At 44.6% G+C, this 26,690-nt stretch overlaps 1 protein-coding gene across 1 annotated transcript; it reads right to left on the reverse strand.

Moving 5' to 3' along the window:
- Positions 1–754: 754 nt before the first annotated feature.
- On the reverse strand, positions 755–13,157 carry MARVELD2 (MARVEL domain containing 2). The gene is made up of 6 exons (XM_063320746.1): positions 11,124–13,157; positions 8,951–8,983; positions 7,705–7,841; positions 6,687–6,858; positions 6,229–6,279; positions 755–4,492 (listed from the first exon to the last, which is right to left on the reverse strand). Exons 1-6 carry the CDS (start codon positions 12,207–12,209, stop codon positions 4,376–4,378), a joined length of 1,596 nt encoding a protein of 531 aa, XP_063176816.1. The 5' UTR covers positions 12,210–13,157; the 3' UTR covers positions 755–4,375.
- Between the last annotated feature and the right edge of the window lie 13,533 nt (positions 13,158–26,690).

A 26,690-nucleotide genomic window follows, 5' to 3' on the forward strand; every position in this document is an offset into this window, starting at 1 on the left:
GACTCAGTGACAGACGGGAACTGGATTCCAAATCTGGATAAAGGAACACAGGAATGGGGATCAAAGGCAGATGAACAGAGTCCTCCTCAGATGCCGGCCATTGAAGAAAGAGGCTGACCCGTTTGATCCCTCAGCTTTTATACTGAGAGGGATGCAGATGGGACGGAATACCCTTTCCCGATGGCTCCTCCCCACAGGTGCGACCCCGCTACGCTTTTCCACCTCTGACCCTCCAAAGTGGTACACAACAAAGTTAGCTGACGTTGGCTCTTACAGCAGAGAGTACAAGCAAGAGCCTCCGCGCACACCATTCCTTGGTATTCAACTGTAACCATCAGGCCTTACCACTCTGGGAGCAGACACTGTCTGAAAAATACGCCATTAATTTCAGTCGGGTAGAAGAGGCTTAACTGCAAAGTAAAATTACTGAAAAGAAAATGTTTTCCCTCGAACCACAGCAAGAGGAGAAATGAATTAGTTTTCAATTAAAGCATACCTGGGAAAAATCCAAGATATTTTGAAGGAAAGTAATTAAAATTACTGAAGATAGAAGAAAGGGAATTCTTTAAGAAGTCAGGATGTGCTTCTAGGAACTGAATATAAAGCTGTAGTTTGATCTGCTCCCATTAGACCATGTGCCATCCTTTCTTAAATAAGAAAAAGTCCAATTTATAAAACATCAAAATGGAAAAATGTCTGCAAGCTGACAATTTTAATAAAAGAGAGAAATGAGACTTCTTTCAGAACAGGAATATTTTTTATTGACAAGGCCAAGAATTTCAGTGCTGGACAAGAACACAGGATATACAGTCATTTTGTACATCATTATTGCCCAAATGCTTCAAATCCCACCACAATTTTGAGATTAATAAACTAAATATTGGATGTCTTCTTCTACAATTTTAAATCAATTAGGTTTTTCATTGCCATGATTATTTTTAGTTGATACGCTGTCATGAAAGCTAGTCCACACTACTATGTAATACAAACTTGCGGTTACATTTGTTAGGTGCTGCTTTATCTGCCCTGCAAAAATGTACGATTAGTAAAGAGTATGCAGATGTTGCCACAGTTGTCTTGATCAAGGATATCCAGCTGTTTATCAAGACAAAAAAAAAAAAAAGCTCTTTCATTGATTTATTCAAGTCCAGTTTGAAAACTATTATATTCCTGGAAACTGTAAGTCTCTTGGACGTTTCCCTTCGTAGATTTGTGGAGCCAGGCAGCCATTTTCTAATAGGAAGACTGAAGGATCAATGTTCTCGTTATAGGCACTCAGTGTCTGAGGAAAGGCTGTAACTGAAAGTGACTGCTGTATGCCCGTTGACGTAGGGCAGCATTACTTAGTAAGAATGGAACAAATGTTGACTACTTTCTGCAAAAACCCAGTCACAGGAGTAAGACCACACAGCAGACTCTTTGTACATACATGCAACAAGGTAGATTCAGAGAGCTGAACTAGAGAGACTGCCTAGAGAGACCGAGGTGATAATCATCTAATAATTTTAGTTTTGCCTGAAGTATACCTTCTATTCTTTAAGGATATCAAGAGGCCACTTTCCCTGATAGTTCAGATTGTAACTAATTCTCACTGAATTTCCTCCTAATTTCTGTCTTGCATTTGACTTGACTTCAGCTCTCAGCCATTAATTCTTATTTCACTAATCTCAATTTATCTGAGAGAGAAAAATGTTTCTTGGACTAATATTTTTTCTTTGGTCTGTTCAGAGCACTGTTGACAGGTCCCTTTTCAGTTCTCCATTGATAGGTTAGAGCAAAACCAGCTCACCAGTTGTATGCACCAAAAGTGCCTGTTGAGCAGTGTTGAGGTCCTTAATGGATCCAGGACTGAGCAAGTAATTTACTGTAATGGTGGCAACATGTTGCCCTGCTGGACTTCTTAAGCTGCAAAGGTAAATGCCTTCTGCTGGGGCTCAATGCTCAGCACGCCCCACTGCCATGCATTGCACTAATCCTATTTAAAACCCAAAAGACTGGCAGATAGTAGTATTCCTACCCATCTTCTCTCCCCAGTTCTTGGAAAATCCCCTCAGCCACACCTGTGGCACCTTGCTGGGAAATGTGGAGGAATCCACACACAGCTGTCTCCATTTGGTTTATTTCCTTGTTCCAGCCACAGGCATGGTGTCCCCTTTTCCCGACCCATTTGTTGGAAACTTGCCAGGAAAGGAGAAGCAGGATGGTTCTGAGAGGCTATGCAGGCACTCTCTGAGGGGCTGGGAGACAGTTTCTCAGAGACTGAAACTCAGACCACTGTCAAAGGCAGCCTGGAGTTGGGTCTCAGTGTCCTTATGGGAGGAAGACCTATTAAAGGTGCAGACCGGGAGTCTTCCAAAGAAGAAGTAAGTCAACTTCTTTTTAGCACCTTATAAACATCAGTTTATATAATAATCAGTTGGATTAATCTTCTCCTGGTACAGATGCAACACCCAGAACGCCCACTAAGAAAAAATGAGAAACCTGGGTGCAGTGAGAGGTTGTTCAGATTGCAGGCATTTGGACAAGGGCCTCTCTTACAAAGAAAAGCTTAACAAGTATACAGCACAGTAAGTATAAAACACTTGGCCCAGCTCCTTTGTAAGGTAGAGAGGTTTCCTCTTCTTTGAAAAGAATAGAAGCCTGAACCAGAGAGAGAGAGAGACAGATAGCACTGACTGTCATCTGCTTTCAGACCAAAGAAAATATTGAGACACCTTCCAGGTAGATGAGAGTGAAGGCTTTCAAATGAAAAGGTGCCAAGTTTTCAAATTCTCTCATTGTTCCCATGGTGTCTTGTGTTACCTCATCCACTAAAACTCTTGGAGTTAAGTGGCTGATAAAATTGGAATGTCAACTTTACAAATATGAAAGCGGGTTTGTAGACATCAAGATTGCAGCGTGAATGATACGGGCTCAAAAATCAGATGGGATATAACTGCCAGAGCGAGGTATATTAATGCATTTCCAGTACTGAAGAACAGAGACAGTACTACCATCACTGTTCTAAACTGGAAACAGCTTTCCTGATGTCTTGCCTCCAGTTATGGCAAAAGTTAAAAACTTTCTTTTAAAGAAAAAATGATCACTTGTAAAAATTTGAAATAACCTTAATCAGAGCACCTTTTTCGAACAAAATGCCTTTATAAGCAATAGAATAACATGGCTACAGTGGTGATTTTTTTTCCAAATTAAAATATATTTCAGAACAAACAAATTGCAGTTGTAGAAAACTGTACAAGGAAACTATCAATGCTTCTAACAATTTTAGTAGGTAAAAAAAAGTAAACAAAGATGTGAAAAAGGATACAAAGAGAAAATTTACTGGCTTATGAAAACATTTGCATATACAAACTTATCCCCATGACAAAATATAAAAATGTATACCGATATGCTCTGGAAAGCATGTCTATTAAAATATTTTACCTGGCCTTATAAAGGATGCTAATAATTTATACTTTGGGTGAGAATTAATTTTGCTGTGCTTACTCTCTGAATGCCAAGTTTGCAAACAACTGCTGTCTAGACAAAACGACCTGTTACTTGCTGATGAAGAGTAAAGTGCTTTGCCTTTAAACCCATGGACTCCTACTAAGATGACTCAGAAAAATTATACAGAGCATACTGACCTATTGCAACGCTAATGGAACATAACATGAGTCTCATCCTGTACCTCTATTCCTTAAAGGCCACGTATAAATTTGTTGCATGACCTCTAAAGAGGGGGAATAAAAAAAAAAATCCCAAATAACAAAACCCCAACACAACCCCTCCTGCCCCCCATTACGATGGTTGCTTAAATAGGAAGTTATTTCGTATCTCTTGTTTGATGAAATTCCAGATAATTTCTGACATACAGCAGAGCATTTGGAAATACAATACAAGAAGTCTTACTAAACTAATTTTTGATTTGCAAAAATTACTCAATACGATTAAGCATGCCAACAAACCCCAGCCAGAAAGAGCGGTTCAACTCTTTCTGATATCATTAAGATACCACCTATAAATGAAATCTGAAATTGTTAATGGCACTTCTGTGCAAACTTTTGACGCAGTCTTTAGAACCACTTTCTCTGGTGGGCTCTGCAAGTTTGCCAATACAGTATTTTCAAAGTATGCATCTTTAAGAGGCCAGGCTGTGCATTGTCGTAATAAAAGCAGAATGTTAGCACAGGTTTTCTAAACTCATCTGATAACTTCATTACATTGATTTAAAATTGGATCTGCATACAAAACCTACCAGCAATGTACACCTAAATAAGTGACAAAGTGATTAAGTAATCCCCATAGGTGTACTGTTCCGAGAGTAAATAAATAGTTTAAAATATGCATTTCAATTTAAAAAATAGAAAATAGTATGCACAAAGTGAAGGCATAGCTAAGTTTCTACATTCCAATTCATAACTTTATCATAGTCCTGAATTCGTTGTTTTATGTGAGAAAGCTTATTCTTCAGGTATTCACAACGCTCCTTTTTCTCCAGAAATGCAGGATCCTGCCAAAAATACAACAACCTTTACATTAATATATTACACTTTCAGACTCTTCCAAGAATAGTCTACTATCAATTACATTTTTGATTAAGGACAGTATATAAATATTCTCCACAATCACACTCTTTTTCCCTGGTCACAATTTCTTGTTTCCTGCTTCCCTTTCCTTCATGAAAGGCTGGAAAAAGAGGTTCTGCTTTCATATGCTGTAGTTACTTAGAAACCAGAGCAGGTTTAAGCAGAAAACTGCAAATATAAATGACATCCTACTACATAATTTGGATTCTATAGGTGTGTTGTAGTATATCTAATAAACCCCTCTGCCAAAAAAGCAATCAAGTTTAACTAACATGGACAAAAAATTTGAATTCCGTGACAAAAAAAAAAAAAGGAAAGAAAAAGGTATTTGTAATGAATCATAGAATGGTTTACGGGACCTTAAAAATCATGTAGTTCCAACCCCCCTGCCCTGGGCAGGGACACCTCCCACTAGACCAGTTGCTCAAAGCCCCATCCAGAACACTTCCAGGGATGGGGCATCCACAGCTTCTCTGGGCAACCTGTTCCAGGGCCTCACCACTCTCACAGTAAAGAATTTCTTCCTAATATCTCATCTAAATCTACCCCCTTTCAGTTTAAAACTATTACCCTTCATCCTATTACTACATGCCCTTGTAAAAAGTCCCTCTCCAGCTTTCTTGTAGCCCCCCTTCAGATACTGGAAAGTTGCTACAAGGTCTCCCCAGAGCCTTTTTTTCCTCAGGCTGAACAACCCCAACTCTCTCAGCCTGTCCTCACAGCAGAGGTGCTCCAGCCCTCTCATCTTCATGGCCGTCCTCTGGATATGCTCCAAAACGTCCATGTCTTTCTTATGTTGGGAACTCCAAAGCTGGACACAGTACTCCAGGTGGGGTCTCCCCAGAGCGGAGTAGAGGGGCAGAATGACCTCCCTTGACCTGCTGGCCACACTTCTTTTGATGCAGCCGAGGATGCAGCTGGCCTTCTGGGCTGTGAGTGCACACTGCTGGCTCATATTGAGCTTCTCATCCACCAACACCCCCAAGTCCTTCGCCTCAGGGCTGCTCTCAATCCATTCTCTGCGCAACTTGTATTTATGCTTGGGATTGCTGTGACCCAGGTCCAGGACCTTGCACTTGGCCTGGCTGAACTACATGAGATTTGCACGGTTTTTATGTATTGTTTTTAATAGAACACAGGTACAAATTTACTGCCCGCATTGAAAATGACAAAGTGAAACCTGCTAGATTACACTGAAAATTACTTTTGTGAGTCTGTTTCATGCCATGTCAAGTTTCATGCCACAAAGAAAATACAAAACATCTTTTCAAGGGTAAGACTATGTTTTCTGTTGTTAACTTACGCACTGGCTGTGTCAGTCAGTTAATATGAGTGAACTGGATCCCCCAAAATAACCAGTCTTCTGAATACAGAATGCTGAGATGAGACATAGTCTCAGAAGTGAAAGTGCTTAGCTGTTGGGTTTTTTTTCCCCACATCTGACTAAGGGAATCATTATTCTCAAAACAGGTTGTTGGCATGAGTGGAATGGGTTGTTTCCTAACTTTGCCAAACTTTTAAAAGACAAATATACAAAGCCTTGTAGTAGCTACAGATAGCCTGAGCTAGCGAATTGCACCTAGCCTCAGACATGTTGGCTCTTTATACTCTCTCTGCTATTCATTAGATTCATTAGCAATGTAAAGCTGAAAACACTCACATTTTTCTTCTTCTTGTATTCTTGCAGAACTTTTGATATTCTTTCCTGTTCCTAATGAGAAAGACCACACATTTTAAAAACTTTAAATGTGCTCCATATCTTCATGTTAATTCTACAAAACACTCGTCAGAAGTAAAATTCTCATTTGATCAATTATAGTTGTAACATTTTAGTTCTAAATCTTGTACTTGAGAAATAGTGAAAGTACTTTAACTGTAACTCACTCAAATTTGAAAGCTACTAGCATGAAAAACAAACACACAAACAAAACATGTCTACAGCTTAATTGCAACTTGGTATTCTTGAGCGATGACCAAACAAGAAATAACATATTTGGGTAAACATTCTCTCGCACCAAGTCACTGCAAGCATTACAAGACTTGTGCCCCAGCTAAAGACAGTCAGAGACTGCCTAATACCACACTTGTTTTCCTTGAGGCTATTTCACAGGTACTTACATATATGCTTTCGGGATGGTGAGGAAGCTGTCTCATCAATGCATCCAGCTCATCAAACTTTTTTAATACAGCATGAACTTCCACAGACAGTTCTTTGTACTCAGCAAACTGATCATTAAATACTGCTTTATACCGGTCTCGCATTTCATTTGTTTGAATTGCTGGGTATTTCCTTAAAAAAAAAAAAGTTTTCAAGGACTAGTTTTAGAGATAGGACTTCAACAAACACATGGAACCTTCACCTTGATAGTGTTTCTGTATTGTTTGCTAATCTCATAACCTGCTGAAGTTTGCAAGTATGTAAAGCATTGAAATCATAGACTAATTCTATGACAGAATGGTTGAGGTTGGAAGGGACCTCTGGAGGTCATATGGACCACCACCCCTGCTCAAGCAGGGCCACCTAGAGCTGGTTGCCCAGGACTGTGTCCAGACAGCTTTTGAATATCTCCAAGGATAGAGACACCATCATCTCTCTGTGCTAACCATCACTGTGAAAAAGATTTTCCTACTATTCAGGTGGAACCTCCTGTGTTTCAGTTTGTGCCTAGCCTATGGCAAATAGTATAAAAATTAATTTATGATCTCATTTTTGACCATGGAAAGGCTTACCCTTTAAAAGGGAGCATGTTATAGATTTAGCGTTTAGAAAGTACAAGAGTTGAGAAATTTCAGGGACTAAAAATACAAGTAATTTCCTATGTATTTTATTTTTTATTAAATTGTCTGCGGGGTGGTCTACTGTTCCTTTAGCAGTTATTGTACTTGCTAGATTAAAACATTCTGCTTTAACATTTGAGGTTTGGGTAGGTTTTTTAAATTTAAGATTCTTTATTTATATTACCGGTTCTATGCCATTCGTACCAGCCCCCTATCCCCTCTATTTTTAACATTAACTTAATAAAGAATTATGAGTTCTCATAGCACAAGCATGGCAGAGAAACTGAGTGTATACATGAGAAATGCTGAGTGAAAAGTATTCTCCTTTAAGTTTGTTCATCAAACACAAGTAACTTACGCTAAGTAGTCTGGCATCACTATAGGTTTAGGAATGTGGCCTGCAGGTATATGACCATTAAGTAGTTCTGGTTTTCTTTCCACTGATTTAAGTTGCCTATAAGTGACCTCTTCTCTTGGTCTGTCATCACTTTCATACTGTTTTAAAAGAAAAACACAGAAGTTCTTAATGAAGTCAGTTTTACTTCAAATGCAACGTACATGAACCACAAAATACTCAAATAATTTGAAGACAGAGATAGCAGGATTCAGCAGCAGTAGGAGCAAATCATAGATATTTCTTACAACCCTTATTGTAATTAGAAAATTAGTAAAGAGTTACAGTGACGTTTTGCACACAGTATCCATCTTCAGTTTCTCCTAACAGTGATACCAGTGACAATAAATACTTCTTGGGGCTTGGAAAGAGCTGTTCTGTATGTCTTAAAAAAATAATTTAAGGAAGTTTCCTTGGAATTCCATCTAATTTGTGAATGGACAGGTTCCCTTCTCCCTTTGTTTCCTATTGCACTATTTATCACCTGATCTGGAAGCTAAAGCACGTGGAGTCTTTTTGGAGCACATAAAAAAAGATCCTGATCCAGTACTGAAGCAACAGAGAAAACAGTGGTAGGAAATTCACAGTAGCTAACAGGAGAGCTTTAAGACCTAAATAAATACACCATAAATTACCTAAGAATCATCAACATCTGTTAAGATCCTGTACAGTCTTTGCATATACAGTATGCAACCACATCTTTGTGATTTGCTGATACTTCAAAACTGGTAAGGGGAGGTCTTTGGAGCAGTTGCAGAGACACAGGAACGGCCTCAACTCACAGAGCACCGACCACTGTGCTTCCACTGGCTCTCCTGCAAATTAAGCAGCCAGCCAGGAGGAAAGAGTCCCTAAAACCTACAATGCATCAGATGACCTGCTGTTCTCACTATGTCTGCCCAACTCTGTGATAAATGCTACACAACTTGTCACTTCATTAAAGAGGCTAAGAGCACATACGGAGGCAGTCATCAGATTTACTTTTTACAGTAAATTTTATAACCTAGCCTAGCTAGCAGTAACTTCTTTACAAGCTTCTTCTGAATCTTCTAGGTAGGAGAACGTTGTCCAGACTACAGTACAGAATTAAACCTAATCTCTTCCAAGCCAAATAAGTTAATAAATAGATAGGTCAATCAAAATAGTCACAAGAAAAAGAACAACCATTTGGAAATACAGGTAAACAGAAAAATAAATTCCTATTTCCTACCTTCTTTTCTGGAAGAGAGGACTGTGTTTTCATCTATTAAAAAACATAAAGAACAGTAAGTTTTATTTTCAGTAGACTTTTAAAATCTAAACTTTTTCAAAATCATGCTGTACAGAGAATTACATTTATATTTAGGTATGAAGACATTTAGCATAAGGAATATTTTCAGATCACTTGATTTAAAGACCATTTAAGAACGGTGGAATGAAAACAACCAACTAAACCCAGAATAACAACAGGATCTCCCAGAGCATAGCTGTAAGGAACAGCTTGCAGGAAATACTCCATCCACTTCCCAGCCTCCTTCATTATTTGACATTCCAGCCCATATTGACTCACTGGCACTCTGCTGCCTAATTCCTTGCCTAAAACACGTTAGTGCACTAACCAGTAGCTCAACCAGCAGCTGTGTTGCACAGCACTCTCCAGAGCCTAACCTATATTATGGAAGTATTGCCTTTAGAAATACTAACTGGAATAACAGAACATGGATAGTAACAGGGAAGAGTGACTGAAACACCTTGTGTATAATTCCAGCAGTCACCTTGTTCTTGTGGGGCATACCAAATGTTGGCTAAAAAGCTTTTCTCAAAGAGCTGCAATGTACTTTTGAAAAGGGGAGTCTCAGTTTTACAGAAGAGGGTGGAATGGAAACCAGTGTTAAATGAAAATGCTGCAAATCAGACTGCAGTCACAGAGCAGAGGAAATGCCACTTGAAACTCGCTCTCTCCTACTAAAATCACTTAAATGCTGACTCCTCCTTAGGCTTATGTAGGCTTCACATTCATTACTTTTTATGCTGTGTTAAGTTTTATTAATTTCTAAAGGGGTTTTTGGTGGTGTTTTCATGTGAAGGAAGTTTTACACAAACGACTTTGAATTCTGTAGTTGACAGTGGTAAGTCTCCACCATTACACTTTATTATTAACCAGGCGAGTACTGAATGCTTTCAGTAAGGGCATGGCCAGCAGCAAGGCAAAATACTTGATGTGAAAAAGATTAAGCTGATTGAAATTTGAGACACCAAAATCTAGCCAATTCTGTTACTACTATTATTTTCTGGTAACTTTTGTAAGGAAAGCTGAAAAGATATAAGGAACTAGCTCGGAGTTTTGCCTAGAAAGTAAAAATAAGTATTTCATGTTCTTATGGTCATTTACGCTAGCACTTAATGTGCTGAAAGCACAGTCTTCAAATAAATGCTAGGTGGCTTTAAGCCTAACCCTGCTGAACAGCTGAACAAGCACATTGTTCATTTCTTCCTTTGTTTGGAAAATACACACCGGGAAGTAGTTCATCAGCTGACGCAGGAAGAGAGCTGAGCATTACAAACGGAACAGAGCCAGCTCCTTATTGAAGTGAATTTAAAAAAAAAAAAAAAAATCCAAGAATTTGGATCAGACATCCTAAAAACGCCTTTTATTTGGTGATCTCAAATACTGTTAAGACTGCTGAAAGTTCACCCTCAAAGGCTGCGGAGAAGACACCTGATATGACTTCACCTACAGCATGGAAAGAACTTATAGCTCATAGAATCAGGGAATGTGCTGGGTTGGAAGGGACCTTTAAAGGCCATCTAGTCCAACCCCCCTGCAACGAGCAGGGACATCTTCAACTAGATCGGGTTGTTCAGAGCCTTGTCCAATCTGACCTTGAGCGTTTCCAGGGATGGGGCACCTACCACTTCTTTGGGCAACCTGTGCCACTGTTTGACACCCTTCATCATAAAAAATTTCTTCCTTATATCTACTTGAAATCTGTCCTCTTTTAGTTTAAAGCCATTACCCTTGTCCTATCACTACAGACCCTACTAAAAAGTTTGTCCCCATCTTTCCTGGAGGCCCTCTTTAAGTAGTGGAAGGCTGACATAATGTCTCCCCAGAGCCTTCTCTTCTCCAGGCTGAACAACCCCAACTCTCTCAGCCTGTCCTCCTAGGAGAGGTGCTCCAGCCTCTGATCATCTTCAAGGCCCTCCTCTCGGCCTGCTCCAACAGGTCCATGTATTTCCTGTGCAGGGGGCTCCAGAGCTGGACACGGTACTCCAGGTGGGGTCTCACCAGAGCAGAGTAAAGGGGCAGGATGACCTCCCTTGAGCTGCTGGCTACGCCCCATCACCAGCTGCTCCCCATCACTCCATACCCAGTAGATACCAAGTGATAACTAGCGACTTACCTCCTGCTCCATTAATTCCCGGTGCCTCCTGGCTCCTTCATGCCTCCATAACTTTAGAGAAACCACTGCGCTAATTAGATAGATGATCACCGTGACAAACAAGAAGATGATTGCTGCTGTCTGACCTCCCTCTACACGGCAAAAAGATGCATTTATCGGTGTCTTAAACAGCTGGTAGTAGCAGAGCCCTCCTCGGTTGGTATCGTTTACGTATACTATGGCAGCCGACATATACAGAAAGAACAAGGCCACGTTAATTCCGAACTCAGTCAGGGGCCACCAGTTGGAGTCGAGGAGGATGGTCCGGTAGTACATCGACATGCCCAGCACCAGCAGCACTATCGTGACGATCCACGCCATTCCCGCCACCACCAGGATGAAAGGTGTTTTGGGCCCGCTGTAGGAGTAGCCACCATAGGCGCCACCGGCCCCGTAGCCGTAGGGCTGCGAGTACCCAAACATGTTGTACCACTCGTTGTCCTTGTGGACGTAGGCCGTGACGCAGGCGAAGACGGCAGCGCCCAGCAGCAGCTCCACCACGCAGAGGATCCTCAGCAACCCGGCCCAGGACTTCATGTAGGCGTACCGCTGGTTGTAGGCCTCCACACGCTCGCTGTACGTCTGGCCGGTGGCTGCCCGGTGCTCCAGCGACCCAAAGGGGTCCTCCGGCAGCATGGCTTCGGCCTCCTTCCGCGAGTTGTAGCTCCCGCCCGACCCTCCGTATGGATCCTTGTAGGAGCCGGGCACGGAGCGGGGCTGGGGCTGCCGAGGGGCCGGGGAGGAGGGCGGCGAGCACTCGACCCCGTCGGAGATGTACCTGATGTCGGAGGCCGTGCTGTCCCAGCTGGAGCCGTTGCGGCGCCTCCCTTTGAAGAAGTTCTTCCACGAGTCCGGGATGAACCGCCGGACCGGCTTGAGCTCGGCCGGGCGGCCCTCCCCGGGGTAGGAGCCGGGGCCGAAGGGGGGCTGCAGGGGGAGCGGGGGCGGCGAGGGGTCAGCGGCCCCCGGCTCCGCGTCCCGGGCGAGCGGGGAGCCGGCACTGACCCCGCGGGGCCGCCCGCCCTCCGAGCCGGCGCTCCGCGACATGGCTGGCGCTCGGCCCGGCCTCAGGGCGCTCCCCGGCCCAGCTCGGCCGCCTCTCACCCCCCGCCGACAGCAGGAAGCCGAGTCCAAAGGGCGGCAGGAAAAGGGACGATCCTGCCGGCGAGTTCGTGGGGCGGGAAAGGGGCTGCCCGGCCCGGGAACACCCGGCGCTCCGCTCCGATCCCGGCCCAGCCACCCTCGGCGCCTGCACCTGCGCCGCCCCGCCCGGGCGGCCTCACCTGCGGCGGCCGCGGGGGGCGGCTGCTTCCGGGCGGCCAGAGCCGGCGGGGGCGGACGGGCCGCGCCGGGGGAGGCGGCCGCTTGCGGGGGGTCGCAGCCTGGGCCCCGCCGTGTCGGGAGGGACCGGCCCGGTGAGAGGGAAACCCCGAAGGGTGGGACAGCAGGCGCGGACACGGGGCGGCCGCTTGTGCCGTGCCCCTTGTCGCCGGTTTAAGGAGAAAAGCGGGACGCTGCACCATCAGCTCCTGCAGCGTGCAAAGGGCGGGAGGACCTCGGCTGAAGACTTCCAGTCTTAAATTTCCCCACCGATAAACTAAGGAAGTGTTGAGTCCAAAATAATCCATCATACAACTTGTATTCCATTTGTATTTTTAAATATTTTATTCCTATTAATTATTTCTATTTTATTTCTATTAATTTCTATTTTATTTCTACTTTAGTTCTATTTTATATCTATACTTTGTGTTCACGTAAAATATATGCGTCAGAGTACAAAACAACATTAATACCCCAGGAGTTTTATTTAAATCGTCAAGATGGGATATAAAACTTGTTACATGTACACTACAGTCTCTTCTTCCCAAAGGTTCAAACTTACAAACAGCATTTTTTTTTTCTTTGAAGGTATAAATTTTAGTAAAACCTTCCAATACTGACAACTTGTCAAATGTAGACTCCAGAAACATGCTGTACAAATGCAAAGTAAATAAAAATGTGTTAAATATAAAAATAAAGAGTGACACTAACTACCTACAATTCCTTTCTAACTCGTATTAGTCTTTATTGTTGCCTCTTTTTATAGACCTGGATAACTCCCATGGCTCAGAACAGGCAGGGGATGGCTTGTGATTTAGTATTCAGCTCAGGTCTGATCCTGCAAAGCTGAGGGGAAGCTGAGGAAACTTGTCTTGGTGCTGACCCAGCCTTCCAGCCCACCTACGTAGCTAAAAGAGTACTTTTGTGCAGACTATGCCCTCTTTAGCAAAGGTTTTTGTAGCATATTAGTCTATTCTGGTGAGTTAGTGGTTGATGTTTCGCTATATTCAGTCACTATCCTACTCCCCTGTTTTTTAATCCATCTTCCTCTCTGGTTGCTTGAGCGGCACCAGACAGAGGCTGACACAGGTTCGTTTCCACTGCATTGGCTGGAAAGAAAAAGGAATCCATCCCATTTGTTCTCGTTCCTTCTGCATTTCTCCATCTGTACAACCATCTCCAGAGCATTCACATCATCAGGGTCCCCCTCGTAACTAACATTTAATTCTGGCATGCCAGGGTTTTTATGAATAACTTTACGAATAATTTCAAACTTTAACCTGTAAAATTGTCATACCAAGGGTAAGTTACAGTGGAAAAAAATGTTTCCTGCTCTCTCGGCACAGAAACAGCAGTGTGAAGGGCTGCCCACACACTGCACAAGTCTCTCCCCTTCACCAATGCTCAGCAGCTTTCAAATATTCTGGCAGTAATAACCTCTATTCACCACCATTAATTCAAGCTATACACATTCTTTTCTTGCATCACTACCGTCAGTATTACATATTATGGCCCTGTGCACGTCTTTCAATTATAGGTATTTGCACCCAGAACTCGACACTACATAATTTACATGAGAACCCACAGCATATGTGGAAGTTACTGTCAGATAAAGCTTGAAATAGTACACACCCAACTTACTAATGCAGAGACAAAAGATTTACCAGTATTTAAATGTGTGCTGTGGGCAAAATTAATGCTGTAAGGAAGTCTACGATTAATTGGTAAAGTTATAAACATTTTGGCTTAGACTAGGGAGATTGCAAAGAAACACACCTGTTTGGGCTGCCTTCCTTTCTTCCTGACTAGCGACCAAAACAGCGTTTAATACATCTATTGGGGAACAGGGTGGTTCTGGGGTAATACAGACTTAATCTTGTAGGCTGGTATTTCATAGCTAAAGTCAGACGGCAATAGTACAGTGATAAATAGGAAATACTTTGTCAGATGCCCTGGCAACCTCTTTCACTTGGCTGAGAAAAGTTAGTCTTGTTTCATCTAACTGTGATCACAATCCTTTATTAGAAAAGAGCATCACAATTAAGTCTCTTTTTCAATTTCAGCGATATCAAGGTTATGGAAATGTAACCGAGGCTCTGCTGGTACAAATGGTTCAGAAGGCTCACTAATTTCACAGTATACCATGCCGTGCTGTGTTACCCCATTAGCACTATACAGTCTGTAGGTAGAGCACTACAGCCTCACAACTGAAAAAAAAATTAGTATTTTTTCAGCATTCTGACACCTATGACAGAGGCACTACAGTGGCTGTAGTTTTATGAAAAACTTGATTCTAAAAAAAGTTGTTTCCTAAGCAGTCTGATAGGCAAAAATTCCACAAAATAAAAATCAGTGGTGCTATCTAATTTCAGAAGTGCTTGTTAAAATATTTTGTGGTTCCATAGGCACACAACTGCTTCCAGGGAAAGAATAATGATTTCCCACTCTAGCTTTTTTATTACAGCTCTCACTAACACTACATGTAAATACAACCGTTTTGTCAGAGTTCCAGATTAATGTTTTCTGTCATGATAAACAGTGAGCAAAGTGCACCACACCCCTTGTTTCAGTTCAATTTTATTCTCACTAAATATTTTTGTTTTCAAAACCAAAGATTTTATGCAGATTGTGCACTGGACAAACAGACGTATGCCTAGGTCAGAGAACTAATATTTGATACAAGGGAAGAGAAAGCTAAACAAGGGTTAAAAACAAAATTGTATTTAAATTGTTGCTACTAACATCGTAATTCTAGGTAGATTGGAACTGAAAAAAAGTTTTAAGAGCCAAAATATAAAATTATAATGCTGCAAGTGAGGGAAAATCTCAGATTACAAATGTGCACTGAAGTTGTTTCTGTATGAAAGGATTTTTTTCATTAAGTTATTAAGAAAGAAAGTGTTCTTAGAGAAAGTACATGTCAACTTTAACTCCCAAAACATCTTTTCAGTGGTAGTTTCCCAACATCATGGATAAAAGCAATCAGAGCTGAGGAAAAAAATCATGAGCATCGTATTGGGTAGATCACAATACACATAGAATTAAAGACACTGGAAAATAAATAATTCATATGTTTAGTTAAGTGGTCCTGTATATATTTGCATTATTTTGGGTACCAAAGCAGTTTATATATATTTGAAATGTTCATCACATTACCATAAGAAACTTACAGATTGCCTCCACAGAATAACAACTCCATAGTGTCTGCCAACTGTGTATTTATTAAGTAGAGTTATTATTACATAGCCTGCACAATTAATTAATCCAGATGGTAAAGCCTTAGTTAAGACATAGACTCTTTTATTAGAAGTAATTAACATAGCATAGGTGACCCATCTGTAAGAACAGTGATTTTTGGTATACATACCATACTGGTAACCACCTGCTACCACATTGTCTCATGTTACACAGATTTTTTTAAATGCACCGCAAACTTTCATTTTGTTTACTTTATCTGGAAAAAGCTTTGTAAAACTTTTTGAGTCTGTTGGTGTCACTTTAAAGGGATCAGTAAGCAAAGAAGATCTAGTTCATACAGTTTACAGGATTTCCAAAAGGCTTCTCACCAAGTCCCCTAAAGGCTTTTAAAAGAAACCTTAAGCCTTAAGAGAAGCCTTAAGGCTAAAAGAATGACTTAATAGTAAAGTCTGGTAAATAATTAACAGATAGGAAATGGGGGAGGGGAGTATGAGTTAATAGTTAACTCCTGCAATGGCGGAAAGTTGCCAGTACAGTTCTGCAGGGACCAGTGCTAGGACCAGGGCTACCCATTACATCCCTAAATGTAACCCTGTGAAAAAAGAGGGGGAAGAGTGAAACCAGCAACTTTGCTGACGATGCCAAGTTAGACAGGCTAGCAAGGACGTGGGCTGTCAGAAGAGCTGTGCCATGACTTTATGAGACTGAATGATGGGGCAATAACATGACAAAATTCAACGTACGCGGATACCTGAAATCCAAGCAGTACAAAAAGGGAAGAAGGATTTAAAATACTGCAACGTGAGGACCCTGATTTACATATTTATAAAGTATCACATGTGCCTCCCTTCTGGCAAGACAGATAGTGGTTTAATTCTTTCAGTTAAAGTTTTAAAGATGTTCTTGCTGTTGTTTCAAACCTAACAGGAGAGCTTGAGTCTTGGCTATGTGATTGGAAGCATATATAGGTACCAGCTATATGCCTATACCACATGTAGGTTTTGTGGTTAGGCAAAAGTATTGACATTTTGGATTACAAAAATGTGTCATTATGCTTACTGATGGCTTTTGAACATCTCCAAGGGTGGAGACTCCACCACCTCTCTGGGCAACCTGTGCCAGTGCTTGGTCACCCTCACAGTGAAAAAGTGTTCAGAGGGAACCTCCTGTGTTTCAGTTTGTGCCCATTGCCTCTGGTCCTGTCCCTGGGCACCACTGCAAAGAGCCTGGCTCCATCTTCACTACACCCTCCCTTCGGGTATTTATGTACAGTGATAAGATCCCCCTGAGCCCTCTCTTCTTGGAGCTGAACAGTCCCCACTCTCTCAGCCTTTCCTCATAGGAGAGACGCTCCAGTCCCTTCAGCATCTTAGTGGCCTTTTGTTGGACTCTCTCCAGTGTGGCCATGTCTCTTCATGTACTGGGGAGCCCACGACTGGACCCAAAGCTCCAGGTGTGGCCTCACCAGTGCTGAGCAGAGGGGAAAGATTCCCTCCCTTGACCTGCTGGCAATACTCCTCCTAATGCCCAGGGTACCCTTAGCTTTCTTTGCTGCAAGGACACATTGCTGGCTCATGTTCAACTTGATGTTCACCAGGACCCCCAGGTCCTTTTCTGTAAAGTTGCTTTCCAGCTGGACAACAGCCAGCACGTGCTGGTGCCTGGGGTTGTTCCTCTCCAGATTCAGGACTTTGCATTTCCCCTTGTTGAACTTCCTGAGGTTCCTGTCTGCCCATATCTCCAGCCTGTCCAGGTCCCTCTGGATGGCAGCGTGACTCCCTGGTGTATCAGCCACTCCCCCAGTTTTGTGTCACCTGCAGACTTGCTGAGGGTACACTCTGCCCCATCCACCAGATCGTTAATGAGGATGTTAAACAAGGCTGGAGCCAGTACTGACCCCTGCCTGGGGTACCCTGCTAGTCACTAGCCTCTGACTAGACTTCACGCTACTGATCACCACCCTCTGGGCCCAGCCGTTCAGACAGTTTTCAGTCCACTTCACTGTCTGCTTCTCCATCCCATACATCAACAACTTCTCTGTGAGGATGTTATGGGACACTGTGTCAAAGGCCTTACTGAAGTCCAGGTAGACAATGTCCACTGCTCTTCCCTCATCTACCAGACCACTCATTTCATTGTAGAAGTTCATCAAGTTGGCTTCTCATCCACCAACACCCCCAAGTCCTTCTCCTCAGGGCTGCTCCCAATCCATTCTCCGCCCAGCCTGTATTTGTGCTTGGGATTGCCCTGACCCACATGCAGGACCTTGCACTTGGCCTTGTTGAACTTTGTGAGGTTTGCACAGGCCCGCCTCTCTTCTGTGAAGCTCTTAAAAACATTATTTCCCCAGCTACTTCTGGAATACTTCTAACAAACATGAATATTGTTCCACAGGCACTGCCTCAAAAAATGAGAAGACATTTTAAAATTGGATTGCATGGTCTGGAGATGAACATTTTCCTTGAGCTAGGAGCCTACAAGGAAATAAATCTCAGCTAGACGATAAAGAAAATAACCTTTGCCCAATAGTGGATTTTATTCTATGTTATGGAGAACACTGTCTCTCTGTGAAAAATAGAAAAGGGAATCTGACTGCTTAATTAAGATTTCAAATAAAGAACTGTTATGTGCTAAGGGAACGGTCATTTATGTGGACACTGCAAATGAATCCCCTTGAGTGAAGAAAAAAAAAAATCTAAACAGGTTTGCTGATTCCATTAATAATAGCCATACTGGCTTGTTTTCAAAATACTACGCTGTCTGCCATCTTTCAAGGAATATGATACCCTTTTTTCTTGGAGAGGAATCAGTGGAGAGTCCCCCTCCTTCCTCACAGCCTCCAACTGGATTTTGCTTTGATGCAAGCAGGAAGATCAGAGATTTCAGTCTGTTAAACCCAGAGTCTTTGTAGGGGAACAGGAATTCTTCGGAAAAAAAGAAAGACGAAAGGGAATGAAATTTAAAGAGGTTGTGACCTCGCATCCCTGGCTGCTTATCTTGGGTGGCCGGAAGAGCCTGCTCCAGCCTGTCTTGCGCCCGGACTCCTGCCGAGCGTGCCTGCAAGGTATGGAGCGCAGAGCAAGACTTCTCCTGGTGGTGGGTGGTGCTTTGGGGGCTGCCATTGGCAGCTCTCGGTGCCCGTCCCAGAGCCACCCGCTGTGTTTCCCCAGCCCTGCCTCCTTCAGGCAGCTGGGCACCACGGGATGTGCTCGCAGCGGCATAGGTGAGCTGTGGGGGAACGTCCCCCCACGGTGGCTGTGGGGCAGGCAGTGGGGCTGGGGGAGCCAGCAGGGTGTCCTTCGCCAGGGGCTGGGCATTTCTTATCCCCTCCGCTCCCCCAGGACAGCGAGTGACCGCAGCCTCTCTCCATTTTGCAGCGCACAACAGCGTTTTGCAGCACAGGTGCCAGCAAGGAGGAGCAGCTCCTCGTCCTCCGCTTGCTCCAGCCCGCCATGGAGAACAACCATGGCCATGGAGACAGAGTGGAGCTGCCCCATCTGTCGCGACGCTCGAGATGACGTTGCTCATGTGATGCCCCATCTCCACCAGTTCTACCCGGGCTGCGTCCTGCTTTGGGGAAAAGGGACACCAAATTGCTCACCCTGCAGAGGACACATGGAGAAGGTCAAGTTTTCTGCACAGCGAGAAGGTGACTACCTGGAGCATGTCAACCCACAGCCATCAGGCAGGCAGGTCTCCCAGACACCCAGCCAACAGCAGCCCCCATGGCCCCATGGCATCCCCTCCATCCTCTCCACAGGGAATGCCATTCCCAGAAGAGCAGAGGGATGCGAGGACAGAGGCCAGGGCTACCCTGGGTGTCCTCCTGCCTGACGTGTGGGGAGAACTCTTCCAGCAAAACCAGCATCTCCTCGACCCCGTGCTGCCCTGGCTGTGCCGGGAGCTGGAGGCAGTGATTGAGGAACAGTGGTGTTGGGCCATGGGAGCAGAAAAGCCCTGTGCTGCTGTGGGCTGGACGGGGATGCTGGGATCTGGTGGCTGCAGCCTGCCCTGGAGGAATGTGCAGCAATTCTGGTCCATCCTCATCCATGTCATTGTGCGCCGGTGCAGGGAGGAGGCCCGGAGGCTGCTGCACTCCCTCACTGCCGGAGGGGTGGACGATGGACCTGCAGCCAGATCCACCAGCTCCAGCATCTCCAGCGGCTCCAGTTCCACCAGCTCCAGCAGGTCCAGGTCCAGCATCTCCAGCCCCACCACTTCCCAAGGCGGGAATCCCACTCCCACCCCCCACCCGGCCCCGTCCACCAGCCCTGCAGGCTCCAACGTGGAGGACCCCCCCAGAATGTCTCAGACCACTCTGCATGGGGGTCCCGGCTGCCCCTCAAAGAGGAGGACCCCCAGGACTCTCCCCAGACCAGCTAGAGGCCGCCCTGCCCACAGCACTAGCCAGGCTCCGGCTTGTATTAATTACAGAAAAAGGCAATAAATTCCTATTTCCCCGACATGGTCTCCGGGTGCTGCTTTCTGACCCTTCTCCTGGTGCCTCTCCCTGTCCCCCGGCCCACGGCGGGTGGCACCAACCTGCTGGGGGGCACAGCCATGGCCCCCCAAGAGAATTTCCTGCCAGCACCAGCTGCTTCTTGCTGTCCTTTATGCTCTCTGCTCCTCCAAGGTGCGCTGTGATCCCAGCTGATTTCAGGTCATTTTTCCAGCGACCTGAAAGCACAGCTAAATATGAACAGCTGTGAACAGGTGTGGGTCTCATCTAGGAAATTCAGGCAGTCTGAGGAAGGCATAATTTGCAGAGGACTGACGTAAGATAAAGACATTTCGCTTACAGGGCAGTGATGGACATGGCTTTCCTTGTGTGGTGGGTTGACCCTGGCTGGATGCCAGGTGCTCACCAAAGCCACACTATCACCCCCCTCAAAAGGCTTGTGGGTCGAGATAAGGACAGAGAGATCCTCAGGAATTGCTGTCACAGGCAAAACAGATTTGATGTGGGGAGATTAATTTAATTTATTACCAATCACATCAGAATAGGATAATGAGAAATAAACCCAAATCTTAAAAAACACTTCCCCCCCCCCCTCCCTTCTTCCCAGACATAACTTCACTCCCAATGGGGACTGGGAATGGGGAATGTGCAAGGGAATGGGCGCTACAGTCAGTTCATCATACACTGTCTCTGCTGCTCCTTCCTCCTTGTTCTCTCCCCCTGCTCCAGTGTGGGGTTTCTTCCATGGGAGACAGTCCTCCATGAACTTCTCCAACGCGGGTCCTTCCCACGGGCTGTAGTTCTTCATGAACTGCTCCAGTGTGGGTCCCCCACAGGGCCACAAGTCCCGCCAGCAAACCTGTTCCAGCGTGGGGTCCTCTCTCTACTGGTCCACAGTTCCTGCCAGGAGCCTGCTCCAGCACGGGCTCTCCATGGGGTCACAGCCTCCTCTGGGGCACCCACCTGGTCCAGCACTGATCCTCCAGGGGCTGCAGGTGGATGTCTGCTCCACCGTGGATCTCTATGGGCTGCAGGGGCACAGTCTGCCTCACCATGGTCTTCACCACAGACTGCAGGGGAATCTCTGCTCCGGTGCCTGCAGCACCTCCTCCCCCTCCTTCTTCACTGACCGTGGTGTCTGCAGGGCTGTTGCTCTCACGTATTCTCATCCCTCTCTCCTGCTGCAATTGCTCTTGCCCAGCAACTTTTTTTCCCTTTCTTCAACATGTTCTCACAGAAGCACTATGACTGTCGCCGATTTGCTCAGCCTTGGCCAGCAGCTGGTCTGCTGTGAGGACAGCCCCAAAACTCCCCTCAAAGCAAGAACGGAGGAGCAGATCTGCGTGCAGAGCTGTGTAGGGTCTGGTATTCCCAGTACAGTGCCAGTTACCTGAGTGTGCAAGTTTTGGGGGTGTGATGGCTCTAAGTCTTTCATAATTCCCTTGTTTCCCCTTTATCTTCTATCACCAACCTTTGTTTCAGATCTGCTAAGGATTTTCCCTGTCGCCTGTTGCCTGTGGGATGCTCGTGGAGACTCGGGAGCTTGTGTTTTATGACAGGCCGTTCACTTGCTCTTGAGTGCGGAAGGCACCCACCCTCTGTGGTGGCTGGAGGATGTTGTTTGAGCCCTGCTGGAATAAATGCTCATTTCACGTGAATTGAAGGTGAGTGGCAGCATCCCTGTCTTGGCATTCATGAAGCGTATTGACCTACACTTGCAGACATGTGCCACTCATCCTGTCTCTTGATCGCTGTGCATTCGATGTACTTCCTCCTTCGCACTCTTCTCCAGGCATCAGTAAAATCACTGCAGTCGTGCATGCAGACAAGGTCATGAGAAAACATTATGGGAAAGAAACAGATACCCCAGGCCCAGCCCTGCTGGGTGCCATGGCCTTCCAGGACACTCACTGGTGTTCTCCTCTCCCCTTGACGGCGGTGGGTGTGGGACTTTGGGCTGCCTACAGACTCAACTTTCAGCTCTTGGGATTTTACAGTTATCACTAAGGGGAGGTTTCAGTTTTTGATTCTTCTTACGTGCAATTATAGTCATCTGAGGGAAAGTGTTTCCAAAAAGGAAATTCTGGCAAGGTAGAACTTCATTTCGATATACTGTTTCAGATGACATGTGCTCTGCTCTGGTATATTGTAAAGAATTACAGTTTATAGCAGAAACTAAATTGCACTATTTAGACTGACACACACCAGATACTTTCACTAAAAACCTTATTTTCCAGCGCTTTTCAAAATACATGGCTGTATTTTGAAATGCAAGGGAATTTCTTTCTGAGATGGGATTTGCAAGCGGGTGGAAGTTCCCCTTGTTGCACACCTCCACTGAGGGCTTGGCCCCCGAGGATCTGCACAGGTGATGGAACACGGCCTCATTTTCTGCCCTGTGAATTTTCAGGGTGGGGGGGATTTTGTTCTAGAGAAGAGCAAGCGTGGTGGGGTACTAAGTGAGGCCCTTAAGGTCTTACGCGTCTTTGACCATGAGGGAAGGGGATGTGCAGAATGGGTGGGCAGCTGACTGTCTTATGTCAGTTTAGGACAAGCAATGACGCTGAGAGCTGCAGAGTCATTCTCTGTTTGCATCAGTGGGATTAAAGGCCGGTGTTACGTGAGGCAGAGTGTTTCACAGGTCACAGCACCTCCTGGTTGCTGCCATACTCTGTTCATCACCTTCCCTTTCCGTAACAGCCTACTGGTCTTCCAACCTCCATCCACCTTTGATAAAGTGTTTCTTCTAATTTCCCTTGGGGCAATTTTAATTGAATTCCTCATTTTGAGTGTGCCCGTATGTGGTAGAGAGAGAGGATTCTGGTGTGAATTACAGCTGCTACCTGCAGATTGCACTGCACGCCTGTGCTGGGGGCACCCCAGGAGAGGGAGCACCTCTTGTCCATAGGGAGCAAGCTGGGTGCTCCTCAAGCCTCCGAAGCCCAGCGTACAGGCTCCTCTCCCTGCTCTCTCCCCTCTGCCCTCTTTTTCTTCCCTCCTTCAGTCCTTCCCTCCTTCCTTTTCTTCCTCCCCCCTCACTTTTCCTCCTCATCTTCCCTCTCTCTCTTCTGCCTCTCTTTCTCCCTTCTTTCTGTCCTTGTTGAGATACTTCCTTGATGCCCAGTGGTATTGTGTTCACCAAACACCAGAGCAAAAGTCAGAGCTGTGCCAAAAAAGCTCATCTCATATCAGTACGTTAACATTCCCAAAGCCTTTTCCCTCATGTTTGATTTCTTCCAGAAGGAAAACAGTGCTCCTCAGTTCTTGATATCCTGCATATCAAAAATGTCAACATGCTTTCTTTTTGGTAATTTATAAAGAATATTCATTTGCTGTAAGGAACGAACAAAACTGCTGTTCTTGGCATCAGGAAAATCTGCGTACATAAAATTAGGGAAGAATACCCACGACATGGACAGGAACTGATCACATCCCTAACAAGAAGGTTCCTGCTTAAGCCGGGAATACTCCACCAACTGGAGACCTCTCAGGCAGGCAGCTGGTCACTGACCATGGCCTGTCACACAGGGCTGGCAGGAGGTCATGACAACCTTCCTGGGAGAGCACACCAGCAAAACGCATTCAGCTATGAAACATGTACCTGAGCAGCGCAGGCTGATGACTGATGCCATTGCATCCTGCTGCATCGCGTCTCACTCGCTGCACCTCGATCTGGACAGTGTCTCACAGGGTGAGACACAGGCTACGGAAATGGTTGGGAAGTCCTGATCAGCGGCCTTTATTGACAGCCAAACACCTCGTCAACAGCAGTGGAACTGAGGAATGTGGCGTTCCTATCAAGATGAGTTTCTGCACTCTGGTAAAACCACAGCACAGACGACTCATCAGCAGAGGACTCTGCATCTTGAAAACACAAGGATGGCAATAAGGCTACAGCATCCCCCCTGCGTCACTCCTTGTCCTCTTAGCCCACCAACAAAACAGCCTGTAACGCCAAGAAACGTAAAACAGATGCAAAGGCAGTCGAATTGCTCAGAATCGCTGTGTTGCACACCGGTGATGTGAGCAGACCACTGGCACCTGTGTCCTGGTTCTTGTCAGCAGGGGGGCAGGCAGCATTGAGGGGCTCAAATCAATCTGCTTCGAAGCATGGCAAAGTCAAATCACCTTACGCTTATGGGAAATCTTGCCCTGAGGTTTGTAACATGGACTTTTTAATACAAATAAAGAACCTTTTGAGAGCTGCTACTGTCAGGTAACCAGAGTATCTCCTTCCTAAACTGAGTCGCCGCTTCCCCTCATGTCTCTCAACGCTTACTGGGTCGGGATCATCAGCGTCCACACCACGACTTCACTTTTCTGGAACTTGATTTGACAGCCATGGAAGTCAAGGGGAGGTGTGAGAGAGACAGACTTTGCTTCTGTCTCATTCAGGGTGGCGTTAAACTCTTGGTTTCATTTCACCCTGGAGGACTGCTTCTCCACTGTCTGTACAGGAAAAACCAGTTTAATCTGTTTTTAACAATGAGAAATCAGGTGATGTTGGAAGATCTCGATCACTCCAAGGAGCATGTTCATGGTCTTACCGACAAGTAGAATTAGCACTCAGTTATAAATGCACAGAGACTAACTCGGTGTCTGAGGGAAATTACCGTTACCAAGTTGTGAGGATTGCTAAGACTTACTTTTAAATAAACATTGACATTAGATGATGCTACCCTTATTGTTGGATTTCTCCATTAGTATAAGTATGCCTTCTTCCTGTAAAGAGCCCAGTTAGGCAGAAAGCAAAGGCATGAAATGTTTCAACACTAAGAATAATTAGGAGACACGCTTTGATGGTACCTGAAGGTAAATCCACACAAAAGCCTCTGAAGTCAACAGCAATGACTCCAGAGCTGCGTCAGACAACGTGCATCTGACACTGCTGTGTTACACTACAACTCCCTGCTGAATGGCAGTGTCAGGCTTCAAAAATTTCATTCAATAATTGTTGCCATTCCATAAGTCATACAAAATCCAGGTTGTGGTGTCCCTGCTGCAGTTGTGTCCTCAATCAGTCTGGCAGCCCAAGAAACTGTTTAATGGGTTGCAGGTGCCCAGAGCACATTTCTGCTTCCTCCTTGATAAAAGCCATCATCATCATCATCATCCAAGTCAGCTGATCCGCTGACTCATCTTTCCACTTCGTCTAATTTTTTTCATGTAAGATTATCAGCTTTCAGTGGAAAATGACTTCAGACCACAACTTGTCTTAAGCTACTTTAAAATCCCGGGTGCCACATACCTAAAATAACCCCAGACAACTATGTGACTGTAACAGTGATGGGCCACTGAAAGCGCAGAACTTACCCATACTTCCAGACAAAAGCTTTTTTCAATCCAGGTACTGTAAATAATCTTGAAAAATTTTGAATGTACAGCAACTGACATAGGAGAAAACACAAATGGCAAGAAAAAGCCATTTTCGAAGGTGCCCACAGGAAGCAATGATGCCTACTCCATATGATTTTCAAAACTTAACCGGTATGTGCTAATATTCAGCAAGAAGCTACACAAAATAAAATCACACATTTAGATACTACACAACATTTGGAGTTTATAGCCCATCATTAAACAACACTAATTGGATGGACCTGTCTAGCTCATCCCGTATTAACCTTGTTATCCACAGAATTAATGCAAAAAGATGCAGTAGGTCCCGAATCATTCCTGGCATTTGCAGTCAAATACTTTGAATTCCACTCCAACAGGAACAGATTTACGAATATTACTGCCTGCACTGCAAACGTGCTGAGCGGAGAGCCAGTAACCACACTATCTTGCTGAAACTTGAGTTTTTCCAGCGACCTGAAAGCACAGCTAAATATGAACAGGTATGCTTCTTGACGTACAGCAATAGAAGCGATGATCCAAGTGTCAAGTGGCAGATTAACTGCAACGTGTTAAAAGACAAGCTGACTACTCAAACCATTATTTGAGCTTTTTTGAAGAATAATGCTCCCCATTCCCACATGCAAACAAAACAATCAGACCGCATTCATATATTAATTTTTATTTTCCCATACAATATTCACAGGGTCTGCTTTTTGTCTTGTTCAGACTTAAACTCCTCCCCCGCCCCCCAAACTAAAACAAGAACTGATGTTTCAGGACATGAAAAGAACTTCTGTAAACATAAAACATCCAAGGAGTAGCTGAAACCCAGGCCCTTTAGCAATTAAAAACAGTTATATCCCCATTAACGCTGAGCGCTTACTTGTGTGTCACACCATTACCCAAACTATTCTTTTCATATATTAAAAAATGCAGCTTTAACCAAAAGTCACAATGCATTTCTTCACCCACTGCATGTTAGCATGTGTTTTATTACATCCTATCCAGTCACTTCTTTTAAAAACTATATACAGTTGCGTTTAAACATGTGTATTTGTGCCATGTTTTTAATAACACAAAAATAAAGGCATTTTGAAGCTATTGCTGCATATCATGCAGCAGGATAGCAGAGGACTGGTTTGGATACCTAAGTTCAATGCAAAAGTCAAGTCCACTAAACGTCTGCAGTGGGAGTAATATTGAGCTGAACTGTC

This window comes from Chroicocephalus ridibundus, chromosome Z (assembly GCF_963924245.1).
Source record: "Chroicocephalus ridibundus chromosome Z, bChrRid1.1, whole genome shotgun sequence".
In the NCBI taxonomy this organism is placed as follows: Eukaryota; Metazoa; Chordata; class Aves; order Charadriiformes; family Laridae; genus Chroicocephalus; species Chroicocephalus ridibundus.